An 11,819-nucleotide genomic window follows, 5' to 3' on the forward strand; every position below is an offset into this window, starting at 1 on the left:
GTAGCATAATAGATTTTAGGAATTAGTATTTTGAGTTTAATTACTTGTTGGCTTGTAATAGTTTTCATAATTCCAAGTCCCAAAGAAAATTTAATGTATTATTATTTTTAAACTTACTAAATAAATATATTTTCTACATGTAAAATTTATTTGGTACGGTTCGGTATTTTTTCGGTTTATTATTATAAAATAAAACCTACCCTAATTATCGGTGCAGTTTTAGATTTATATAAAAACCTACAGTTTCTTAAAATGAAACCTAAAAATCGGTTCGGTGCGGTCCAATTCGGTCGATTTAGTCGGTTTTCGAATATCCATTGATACCCCTAGCTGGAGCGGACCATAATCTATCTTGAAACTCCAAAATAGTGTCTTAAAATTTCACTTTATATAAGTACCATTCATAAAATCATCTTATTATGGTTTTGTTTGTATATTTCAAACTAAAGTTATCCCATAATGAAATTTATAAACATGAATGTTGAGAGTGTTTTGAAATTCAAACTTCTAGAAGTGAAATTCCACAAATATTATTGTGAAGTTTGAGATGTTTTTGCACAAATTTTTCAAACGCAGACAAAAATTAAACAAGGCACCGGAATAGCCTATTTGTGTAAAGTTCCCAATATATCACAAGAGAGAGCCCAATGGACAACAATGCGGCCCAGCCCAATTGCAAAAACGCAAAGCCATGATTACCCAAATCCAGAACCCAAACGACGTTTGCCGTGTTAGCCGTCGAAGTGTCGTTTGAAGTTTCCCGGTAGTCTTCGGTACCGGCAACAACTTGAGATTGGGTCATTAATTATCCGAACCCATTGTTCCTACTCCGTCCAAACGAGCTCCTTTAATCCAAGGTGTTTACTCTTTCCAGTTATGGATTCTTCTGGATAATTGATTTTAATGAAGGTCAAGTTTTGTTATTCAGAAACTGGTTTCGCTTAAACAAGAAGAATTTGCCTTTACTTGAAATGTGATAAATGAAAATTCGTGTGTGTTTATATATGCTTCCCTAAGGGATTTATTCCTATTAATTTTGCAAGATGAGAAGTAAAATTAAGTACTTGTTTTAATTTGACACTTCTTTTATGGACTATTCAAAGCATTTCTATTATTTATGCTATTCCATTCTATTTCTAGATTTCATTTGCTTTTCAATCTTTGATCAATACTAAATAAAACAAGTTGGTAATGCTTGACTAGCAGCTTTTGCAATTTCATTTTTGGGTAAAATAAGTTACTATTTCATGATTGTTTCTGCTAATTGAGTATCCTTCAATCTATGTTGCTGTACTTTCCAAAAATGTTGTGTGGTACGTGTCAGATCCTCCAAAGGATTTGTCTGATAATTTCGTTCAAAAATGATTCAGGCTGCTGGTCTTAACTCCCAGATTAGATGTGGAGTATCAAAGATAAATTATCAACAAGGTTAATGAATATTTGCATAGCATCTCTTTGCAAAGCCAAACAATTGGAGAAAGCTGAATCGGTAATAGTTGATGGCATAAGAATCGGAGTACAACCAGATGTCGTCACTTACAATACAGTGATTGCTGCGTATTGTCGCGTTGTTGGCATTGATGCAGGTTATTCCATCCTTCATAGGATGAAGGAAGCTGGAATTAATCCTGATGTTATTACGTATAACTCTTTAATAGCTGGAGCTACCAGATATTGCATGTTATCCCGATGTCTCGATCTGTTTGATGAAATGCTTGAGATGAGTATTCTTCCTGATATTTGGAGTTACAACACCTTAATGCATTGCTTCTTTAAATTGAGAAAGCCAGATGAGGCTTACAGAGTTTTTCAGGATATTATTTTGAAAGATATTTCTCTTCATCCAGCAACATTCAATATATTAATGAATGGTCTTTGTAAGAATGGATATACAGAGAATGCCCTAATGTTATTTAGGAGTTTAAAACGTCATGGATTTACTCCCCAATTAGTAACTTACAACATTCTTATTCATGGGCTGTGCAAGTCAGGTCGAGGTAAAACTGCAAAAGAGTTTCTCAATGAATTGGTAGAAGCAGGTCATATCCCAAATGCCATCACCTATACGACAGTAATGAAATGCTGCTTCAGATGTAGACAATTTGAAGAAGGCCTTAAAATCTTTGCAGAGATGAGAAGGAAAGGATATACATATGATGCCTTTGCTTACTGTACAGTTGCTAGTATGTTACTTAAAACCGGGAGGATGAATGAGGCCAATGAGTACCTGGGCTATATCATTACAAATGGCTTTGACCTTGATACGGTGTCTTTTAACAACATTATTAATCTATATTATAAGGAAGGTCAGCTGGATAATGCTTATAAGTTGCTGTACGAGGCAGAAAAAAAAGGCTTGAAATCTGACAAGTACACACATACTATCTTAATTGATGGCTTGTGCAGGACTGGTAATTTCAAAGAGGCCCAGCAACATTTGGATTGTATGAGTATGATGGGTTTTGATTCTAACTTAGTTGCTTTGAATTCTTTTATTAATGGGTTGTGTAAAGCTGGTCACCTTGATCATGCATTGCGGATGTTTGAATCAATGGATGCCAAAGATTCCTTTACTTACTCCACTATAGTGCATGGTCTTTGCAAAGCTGGGAGGTTTTGTGCAGCATCTAAGCTATTACTATCATGTGTTAGAGATGGCATGAGAATTCTTAAATCAAATAAACGTGTTGTTATTAGTGGCCTTCGTTCTTCTGGGTTTTCACATGAAGCAAGGAAGGTCCAGTCTAAAATTCGATTGGCTAAGATACTGCATTATTAATTAGGAATGGTGCTCAACTCTGCCACTCAAATGTTAACCTTATTAATTGCCTACGGTTTTGCACTATAACACGTTATGGAAGCTGAAAAACCTCGAGCGTCAATGCAACTGAGAATACAACCTACAGTAACCAGTTTCAAGTCAAGTATTCGATCCTCTTGTAAGAGGCAAACACAATGACACTTCTGTCAGGAGGTGGTTAATTGTATACTTTTCCTCACACTAAGGATACTGATGACATGCTGTTGAAATTGTGAAGAGTTATTCTGTGGAAGTAAAGGCATGTTTTATCACAGATGCTAAACAACTAGGCGGGTCGGACTGTAAGTCATTTGTACTTCTAAATAATCTCTTTCCGCTTATTTTGGTGTAATGTTTAGTATCGTATTCCAAAGTTAGATAGTAGAGTACAATCAGTTCAAGGAGTGCTCTTTTCTGCAGCATGACATTCTGGGCTCTGAATCCAAAATCATTAAGCAGTTGTGATTGGCTGAAGATAAATCAAAGGTAAGGATTGTATTCCTCTTTTCCTTTATCTAGAAATGAAGTGGTCTTATATATTTGAGCCAGAATGCTTTTTCCTCCTGTTTGAAGTTGCTTAAGATCTGTTGACTGTAGCCAATTGACTCGGGGAACGAAGGTCAGTTAAGCTAGATAGTTAGTAGGGATCACTGTTATACAGTTAATGCATGCATCATGCTTTTATGATCTGTCACCCCAGTTCCTCTTTTGAGACCTTTTGTAAAAAAGTTCAGTGTTTCAAATTCATTGGTTCAGAGTTCAAGATATTCATTTGACTTATATTTTAAATGAGCGATTATAAAAGAAAACATTGAAGTAATGTTGAAAAGTTTGTTTGATGGAGAAAAAATCACGGCTAATTTTAAAGTTTGAATAGTTGAATGAATTTGAATAACTGAAAGTTTGTATAGAAATGGAAATGGTGTCAAAACATTTGGGAACGTCCAAAATGGGAAGTGTCTAGATCTGAACCTGAAAAAGTAGTTCATACACAGAGCCTTGAAAGTAGCGATAAGCTTAGCTAATGGAGGTTCTCTCTCTGAACTGATGCTGGATTAACTAAATGTAATTTAAAATTCAACAAATTATTCAAGTTAGATTTATAGTTCTGTTAATTAATTCGACAAGTGACTTAGATTTATAGTTCTGGATTTTATGCTATAGGAATGGATCAAAGAATCCTATATATGAATGTTATAGCATTGAATAAAGGTTTAGTGATATTCTTTTCCTAGATCTGATTTTGCAGCTATTCTATAGTAAGGAGCTTCTGCAACTATCATCTATTAACTTCTAAAGGATGTGATTCAATGTCTGAATCTGACATGGTTCAATACCTGGATCTCATCAAGCGCTTTTAATGTATTTGTTTTTCCTTCCTCTTGTACTCGGGGGATTTTGCACTAATCAATAGAATTTTCACTTTCTCCAACGTATAACGTTTTTTTCCCAAATTAGGACCTGTACATCTTTCTGCCTTGAACTTATCAAGTCTTCTTGTAGTTTATAAACATCTTTGGAAAACATTGTAGTTTTATGTTATATAATTTGTATAAAAGCACTACACTGCTCTCGTTTTCTCTTGGCAAGTTATTTGTAGCTTAGCCCTTTGGAAGTAAAAACTTATACTTTGAGTTTCACCATTTTTCTGACTGGAAGTGTTTGGTTTATATTCTTTGCTTGAAATCCTTTTCTTTCTTAAGTTTCAAGCTTAACATATTTGCAGTTATGCATGCTGGAAACAAGAATATAATTTCACATACTATAGCAATTAGATCCTCACGTAGAGTAATTATTCATCATTTAACTGAATAGATTAATGCCTGCGTCTAGTCAGTTTGTCTCAGCATTTGATGAGAGGTACAATGTAAATGAATATGACAAACTCTCAACAACCTGGAGATGACCAGACTGACCACAACTATTGGTTGTTATCAAATTCATTGATAATTGATATTGTGGTATAACTTTGATCATTTGCAGACTTTTTAATGCGGTTGCACAATAGGTTACCACTTGAGGGCAAGCTTTGTCTATTTAAGTTTGAAGTTGTAAGTTTCCTTCATCTTCATTTTCCGAATGGATTTGTCATAGCAGCTTCAGTTGTGAACTTTTCCCTTGCTCTCTCTTTCACTATGATAGGAGATTGAGCAACTTCAAAGAATTGGGACAAGGAAGCCAGCTTCTAAAGCTTCTTCTTTCAAAGACCATGTACTTAATCTGGTGAGTTTAAATTTCTAATTTTCTCCATCACTTAGAGCTTTCCTTGGTAGGAATTGAAAGGAAATTTATTTCTCTCAAAATTTGTTACGTTATAGTATTTCTCCCTAACGCCTGAGGTTTTTGTAGATTTTCTTGGTAAGATAGCACTTTCCTATCTCGATTTAAGAAGCGTTTACCCCTTATTGGTGCAAGGCAGTGCACAAGTTTAAATTACAAATGATTTTCTTCTGAGGAGAAGGATGTGGCAGCAAAATACTGTAAAAGGAACAGCGTGGTTTTTGGTTCCTTTTATTGTTGCATGTCCTTTCCAAGGCAACAGCTTACTCTAGTAGTTCCACATCGAAGCATTTATGTCCACCTACTGTCGAAGCTGATTCTTACAAGGTAATTTTGTCCTTAAATCTGCAAGAATGACAATATCTGAGATTGAAAAGAGTCAAAGGTGCACCCAAGGGTGTGGCCTGGTGGTCACTGAAGTGGAGGGGAGAATCAAGAGGTCTTAGGTTCATATTCCAGTGGAGGCAAAAAACAATAGGTGATTTCTTCTCATATGCCTAAGCCTTGATGGAGAGAGTTACCTGGTACATGTGCTAGTGCGAGGTACCAACTACCCGGTGGAATAGTCAAGGTGCACACAAAATGGCTTGGACACTACCGTCATTTTATAAAAAAAGTCAAAAGACATTAGGAAGCCCAAGGCAGAAGAAAAGGAGTTAGTGGGTAGGATCAGGGTTACTTGGAGCTTATTTTTTGGTTTTCCTGTTCTAATTGAAGGTGAGTGGAAGTTTTATGCTGATATTTCTTCTAAAAGCGTAGTATTACTTGTTGGAACATTAAGGAATAGGAGATGCATCCCTCTTGGGGCTAAACAGAAGCACATCGGTATATATTAAGGGGTAATTGATAGATGTAGAAAGAAGCTAACATCATGGAAGAAGCAGTTTCTTTTGGAAGCAGACACTTCAGTAAACACTGTTCTTGATGGTATTCCTACTTAGACATCACTGTTCTCTATCTCACAAGAGTTGAAAAGAGACTTTTCTCATTAAGAAGCAACTTCTTATGGGAAGGAAATTCAGATAAGAAAAGTTTCTTTCAGTTAGAATCCAAAGGGGGGGGGGGGGTTTAAAAACTTAAAGACCCATAACCAGTGCTTCTGAGTGAATGGTTGTGGAGACTAAATGATGGAGGAAATGACTTGTGGAAAGAGGTGATCGACACTAAATATGGTAAAGCTGGTAATTGAGCTTCTAAATCTGTCTCACAGCCAAATAAAATGGTTGTATGGAAACAAATCTGCAGCTTATGGGATGAACTCCCGAAGAATATTATGTTAAAAGCTGGCAGAGGGGATAGGATCAGATTTTGGCTAGGCAGATTGTTAGAGGAAGGATGTCTAAAAGATATCTTTGCCTAATTTATACAACATAGATGTAAATAAGGAGTCTGTAGTTGTTGACATTTTATCTGAATCTGGCTGGCGATTACAATTCAGAAATTGTAATGCTTGGGAAATGGAGGAGCTGTGTAGATTATTACTTTTTTGGAACCTATAGTCCTGGATGCAAAATAGAATGGACTCACATATCTGGTTGGCTAGTAAAGATGGTACTTTCTCAGTCAAGACTTACTACATTTTGTTGCTGAAGCAGGCAGGGCCATGGGAACTACTATATAAAACTAAGGCTCCTCCTATAGTTCCTTGCTTTGGGCGGACTTAGACACTCAATTCTTGTTTGACCCAAGATGTTCTACAGAAGAAGATATTGAACATTAGCAGTGGATGCTATTTCTAAGGAAGTGCAGTAGAGTCTTGCAATCATCTAATGCTACTTTGCTCTCAAACTTGGTGAAGTATCTATTGCAAAGCTGGAAGGGGCTTTGCGCTCTTTTTTCCTCTTCTAAATTGTGTTTCATTCCTTCCGAGTTAAATTTGCTGCTTATCATGCTTTTGCCATCTTCTAACAACACTACTCTGAAGCCAAGGGAAAACGAAGAGCTGTCAATGAAGCAGATTACACGAATAAAGAAAGGTGCTAGTCTGATATCAAGAAATCAGTCTCCTGTAGTTCTTGTTTTTGGATATATTTATTTTAAGTAAGTTAGTTGTAGTTGTAAAAACTTTTAAGAGTGAGTAATGGCTCACTAGGTATCAAGTCAAATAGATAACCTGTAAAATTGCTGGAAAACCAAGCATTCCCAAATTGTTCTCATTTAGTTTGTGTGTTCCAACTTCAACAACAACCACCCAGTATAATCCCACAAGTGGGGTCTGGGGAGGGTAGGGCGTACGCAGCCTTACCCCTACCCTGGAAGGGCAGAGAGACTGTTTCCGATAGACCCTCGGCTAAGTCTATTCCAACTTTGCTTCACATATTTGAGAAAGCAATAACATTCGAATTGTACAGATCTTTTTGACAAATGAAACAATATTGCTTTAACATTCGTAAACATAACTTAGAATATCAGGATAAAACAAGCTGAAAAAATGAAATGTTGCTTTTTAGTATACGGAAAGGAGTATAATTAGCTAAATGGAGGACAATACAATGAGGTGAACAAATACTCCATATATGAAGAACTTGCATAGTTCCGTTGTCTATAGAGACAAGGTATGAGATTTTGGTAGCAGAAAAAAAGGAACAGAGAGTCTATTTCTTATGGAATTTCAACTCGGAAGAACCATGGGAGGGTAAATGCCATTACAAAACAGGCAAGCAGGAAATTACAGCAAGATTGCTGACATCTCCATCTACAACCATTCTGCTGTATAGTAGATGTGATATATGAACTTCTGGCTTCTACTGCCCGTTGGTTCCATTCAACCACCATTATTCTGCTCTCCTGTAATCTTGTTTCCACATTTTTTGCCGTCTTCCCACATATTTCGCATAATCTGTAAATTAGATATTAGAATTTAAAGTTTTATAATCTGTGGATGTAAAGAATTTTCACCACTACAAGTAACTTGTCTATAATAAGTGAGATTAGTTATCTCAACAATAAGACATATTATGTGACAGAGAATTTATGTGACGTACTAAGTGAGAAATTAAAAAAACACTATTCAAATTTGTGTTATGTAATAAGTGAGAAATTAAAATACACTATCCAAAACGTAAAAATTCTTTGCATTGTCAATAAGCTATCCTAGAATTGTTATTCCTGGATTATTATCCCACCCTTCCATAGGGATAAACATAATACTATAATCCCGTGAATTAGTTATAACGTGATTTTATCCCAACCAAATGTGGGCTAAACTCATCTCAAATTTAATCCCGAAATTAGTTTATCCCGGTTTGTGCATGAAAAATAGGAGGATGATATAATTCTACCTGTTACCTCTCTGATTAAACCAGGCTTCAGCACAATGGCGATGACAAATACCAAGCTCAGCTTTACAGTCACAACCAAGCTCAATTATTTCCTTGGATTCTTCATTCAAATGACATATACGACATACTTTTTCCATTCCTTGATTTTCATCAATCATATCAATTAAAACTTGAGTACCTTTCTCTAATATTTTTTCTCCTGATTCTTGTCCTTCTCCAACACTCTCTGAATTACCTCCCCATTTAATACTCGTATTTAAAATATTGCCATCATCTTCTCCTTGTTTTATCTCCTTAACTTCTCCTTGTGTTATCTCAACTTCATTATTTTCTGCCATTCTTGGAACAGTTAGAAAGCTCTTCTTTTTTCGAATTTCCACTGCTTGCTGCAGAATCCTGCATGATTTGCGGGTTTGTTTAGTGCAGAATCCGAACTTTGAGGGAAATAAAGGAAGAAGGAACAAATTAAAGAAAAAAGCATATCTTCTTTACACGATTTTCACTTGAATATGCTTTGCTTCAAGTCGTTATTTATTATGCAGGAAGCTTTAATTCAGTGGGAATAAAGTTGAACGATACTGAGTAGTATTATATCGGTGAATTCGGACGAAAGGTGATACTGTAGAACTTAACCTTGATTTTAGATGGCAGAGAGAATGTGAATTATACTTTGAATTTTAAAGAATACCTTTTTAATTTCTAAGTAAAAAACGTAATATATATATAAATCAAAATTATTTTTGGCTGCTCATCATGCTTTGGCCATCATCTTCTAACAGGCAACAGCACTGCTAGCTCTAAAGCAAAGGGAAAATGAAGAGACATCAATGAAGCAGATTACACAAACAAAGAAATTGACTAGTCCCATATCAAGAAATTACATTGTATAACAGTGCCAGAGCTGGGGCTACAAGGCCGGGATTCATCCGTGTTGGGGATATAATATATATGTCCTAGATCCAATCTCATATTTGATGATTTGAAGATATTTTTGTGAACGTTATTTGATATAAAAATATATGGCATTTGATATTCTTTTATCATAGTTATTATTAATTGTTTGATTAATTTGATAAGGTCCTTGATTAAATTTTGAGATTTATCATCGTGATGGAGATCATAATAATGAGAGCAAAGTCTCTTATAATTTAATCTAAATTTGTTCTTGATCGTAGGATTATTAATTTGGACATTAGTAATCCGGTTAGATCAATATTTATACGATTGTCTTTATTGGATAAAGATTAGTTGATCCCATTAACTAAATCACATAGATAGATGATGTATATAGAGATATGATCATTGAACCGACTCATTGGATAATTCCTAATGGTTAGAATTACCATAACTGTCAATAGGATATTCTCTTGAAGAATGTGATGTAAAAATTTCCTTTGACCTGAGATCGTCATAGTAATTGACAAGTTATTTATTGTGCTTTGATACACGACACCTATGGCCCTAAGGCGATAGTTGAAAGGATATTGGGTATGATTAAATGCTTGTAGAATTAGTGATTGATCAAGATGGAATCTGTCAACTCTTGGTAATGAGTTTAAACTCCATGTTGTCATGAATTATAAACGACCAAACTAAGACCTTGGCTAGGGCAATTGATTGAAAGAAGAAAGGAGTTTCTTAGGTCATTCAATAGTCGATTATATTTGACATTAACACATAGTTGGTTGCCTATTAGGATTTGACAGTTGAACCATATCCTAGGGTGATCCAGAGCTATAAGGACAGAAGGAATTACTACATTATTCTTCTACTGATTCTTGAGAGTAAATTATATACTTCATTCTATCCGGTCGTTAAGGAGTATTGCTAGACGCTACCCTTGATTAGTATATTGATGTGATCAATTTACTACCGGTTTAGTATTGAACCTATGGGGTCACACACTAACGAGTGTTCTGATATTTGCTAAAGGATTGATTAACTTATTATTTGATAATTGAATTAATGAATTTAATTAGTCAAATAAATTTAGTTATTAGTCCAAATAAAATATTATTATATTCTTTGCTAGCAAAGAGGATGTAATTAACATTGTGAACGAATTGAAATTTTCTATTTGGAATAGAAAACTAAATTATATCTCTTGGTTGAAATATATATGTGATATATATATAATTAATATTTATTTGCACAAAGTGTGCATATAATATATTAATAAAAAGTTATTTGGAAATCCAATTTAGAATTGGAATGGATAACAAAGTCCAAAAATGGACGTGAGATTAGCTCAAACCCATTAAGAATGGGATTGATATTTTTTAATATAAAATATTAGTTAATTTTCACAACCCAATCCAACTTGGAATTGAATTGGAACGTCCTTAAAGGACAATCTGACGGAGGCGTGAAAGTCCAATTGGATTTAGCATAAAATACCTTCAGTCACGTTACCCTTGGGAACGTAATTGGATTTAGCATAAAATACCTTCAGTCACGTTACCCTTGGGAACGTGATTCGATTTCTTCCTTAAAGTTTATTTTTGAATTAAATTTTCATCCTAAGTAAATTATTACCTCAACCAAATAGGAAAAGAGTTTATAGATGATGCTATACAAAGGGTGTTGGAAGAAAATTTGCTATTTTTTTTTTGAAGAAAACACTTTGTGAAAGTGAGAGAACAACACAAGCCAAGAGAGAAAATACAATTACAAGAAAAGTGTTTGTTGTTCTTCTAACATTGAGTTGAGATTTTTGAGAAAAATTTCAACACAATATTTTTCGTTCAATATGTTCGCGGGTTTCATTAATCAAAGAGTTGATAGCAAGGATCGGTCTCGGTGTGGATACGCATAGAGTCTTCGCACTATCGAAGAAATTTTGAAACGAGACTCTCTTCACCAGGTACGTCTTAGATCCGATCTTTGACATGTAAATAAATTTTAAACACGAAAAGATCTGCCTAGAATTGTTATTGTCTTCCGCTGCGTGTTACGAACACCTATACACAATCCTTTAGTGGTATCAGAGCCATGGTTTCTCGTGTTAGGTAGAAATACAAATGTCAAATTAAAAGAAAAAGATAATAGACATTAAAAACAATAAAGCATGATTCTAGAAGCTGAATTACTTGATATTAAAATATAATTTCATTGCTCTGATGCTTAAAAACTTGAGAAAGAATAAAAAAGTATGTGCCATTTTTTAATCTATTTAATGTTCTTTGCGTTATTATTGAGAGAATAGACAGTTTAATATGAAAAAGAAAAGAATGTACAAAGTATAAACTTTAATATGAGACCGGAGTAAAAGAAAAAGTATATTGATGACAAAATATAAATTATTAAATAATCACTATTTAACCACCTTTTACATAAAGATTCTATATTTTTTATTTTAAAACATTCATTACTTTTCAAAAAATTAAATATAAAATTCACTATCAGAAAAATGACGCCTCACTAATTTGGGGCCTAAGGCCATTGCCTCAGTGGCTTTG

The 11,819-nt window shown here is 34.5% G+C and overlaps 2 protein-coding genes across 5 annotated transcripts; one reads left to right on the forward strand and one right to left on the reverse strand.

Annotated features, from left to right (window-relative positions):
- Positions 1-671: 671 nt before the first annotated feature.
- On the forward strand, positions 672-7,236 carry LOC104238342 (putative pentatricopeptide repeat-containing protein At4g17915). Of its 3 annotated transcripts, XM_009792668.2 has the most exons (6): positions 672-857; positions 1,371-3,102; positions 3,221-3,286; positions 4,784-4,851; positions 4,943-5,023; positions 5,150-7,236. In XM_009792668.2, the coding sequence occupies exon 2, from the start codon at positions 1,397-1,399 to the stop codon at positions 2,777-2,779; it is 1,383 nt and encodes a 460-aa protein (XP_009790970.1). In that variant the 5' UTR covers positions 672-857; positions 1,371-1,396; the 3' UTR covers positions 2,780-3,102; positions 3,221-3,286; positions 4,784-4,851; positions 4,943-5,023; positions 5,150-7,236. The 3 variants fall into 3 exon arrangements, with proteins under 3 accessions (XP_009790970.1, XP_009790969.1, XP_009790968.1); XM_009792667.2 differs by having other exon boundaries at positions 672-909; positions 4,943-7,236; XM_009792666.2 differs by having other exon boundaries at positions 4,943-7,236.
- Positions 7,237-7,504: 268 nt separating this feature from the next.
- LOC104238343 (uncharacterized) lies at positions 7,505-8,830 on the reverse strand. Of its 2 annotated transcripts, none has more exons than XM_009792673.2 (2): positions 8,369-8,830; positions 7,505-7,919 (listed from the first exon to the last, which is right to left on the reverse strand). In XM_009792673.2, the coding sequence occupies exons 1-2, from the start codon at positions 8,697-8,699 to the stop codon at positions 7,855-7,857; spliced, it is 396 nt and encodes a 131-aa protein (XP_009790975.1). In that variant the 5' UTR covers positions 8,700-8,830; the 3' UTR covers positions 7,505-7,854. The 2 variants fall into 2 exon arrangements, with proteins under 2 accessions (XP_009790975.1, XP_009790974.1); XM_009792672.2 differs by having other exon boundaries at positions 8,362-8,827.
- Positions 8,831-11,819: the final 2,989 nt, after the last annotated feature.

The sequence above is a fragment of the Nicotiana sylvestris genome, chromosome 7, assembly GCF_000393655.2.
Source record: "Nicotiana sylvestris chromosome 7, ASM39365v2, whole genome shotgun sequence".
Lineage (NCBI taxonomy): Eukaryota > Viridiplantae > Streptophyta > Magnoliopsida > Solanales > Solanaceae > Nicotiana > Nicotiana sylvestris.

Bases quoted from the DNA above. Each gene is read 5' to 3' on its own strand.
- LOC104238342 (XM_009792667.2), top strand. From the start codon at position 1,397: ATGTGGAGTATCAAAGATAAATTATCAACAAGGTTAATGAATATTTGC.
- LOC104238343 (XM_009792672.2), bottom strand. From the start codon at position 8,699: ATGGCAGAAAATAATGAAGTTGAGATAACACAAGGAGAAGTTAAGGAG. The intron at 7,920-8,361 runs GTAGAATTATAT...TCTAATTTACAG, and splicing joins TTTAATCAGAGAGGTAACAG to ATTATGCGAAATATGTGGGA.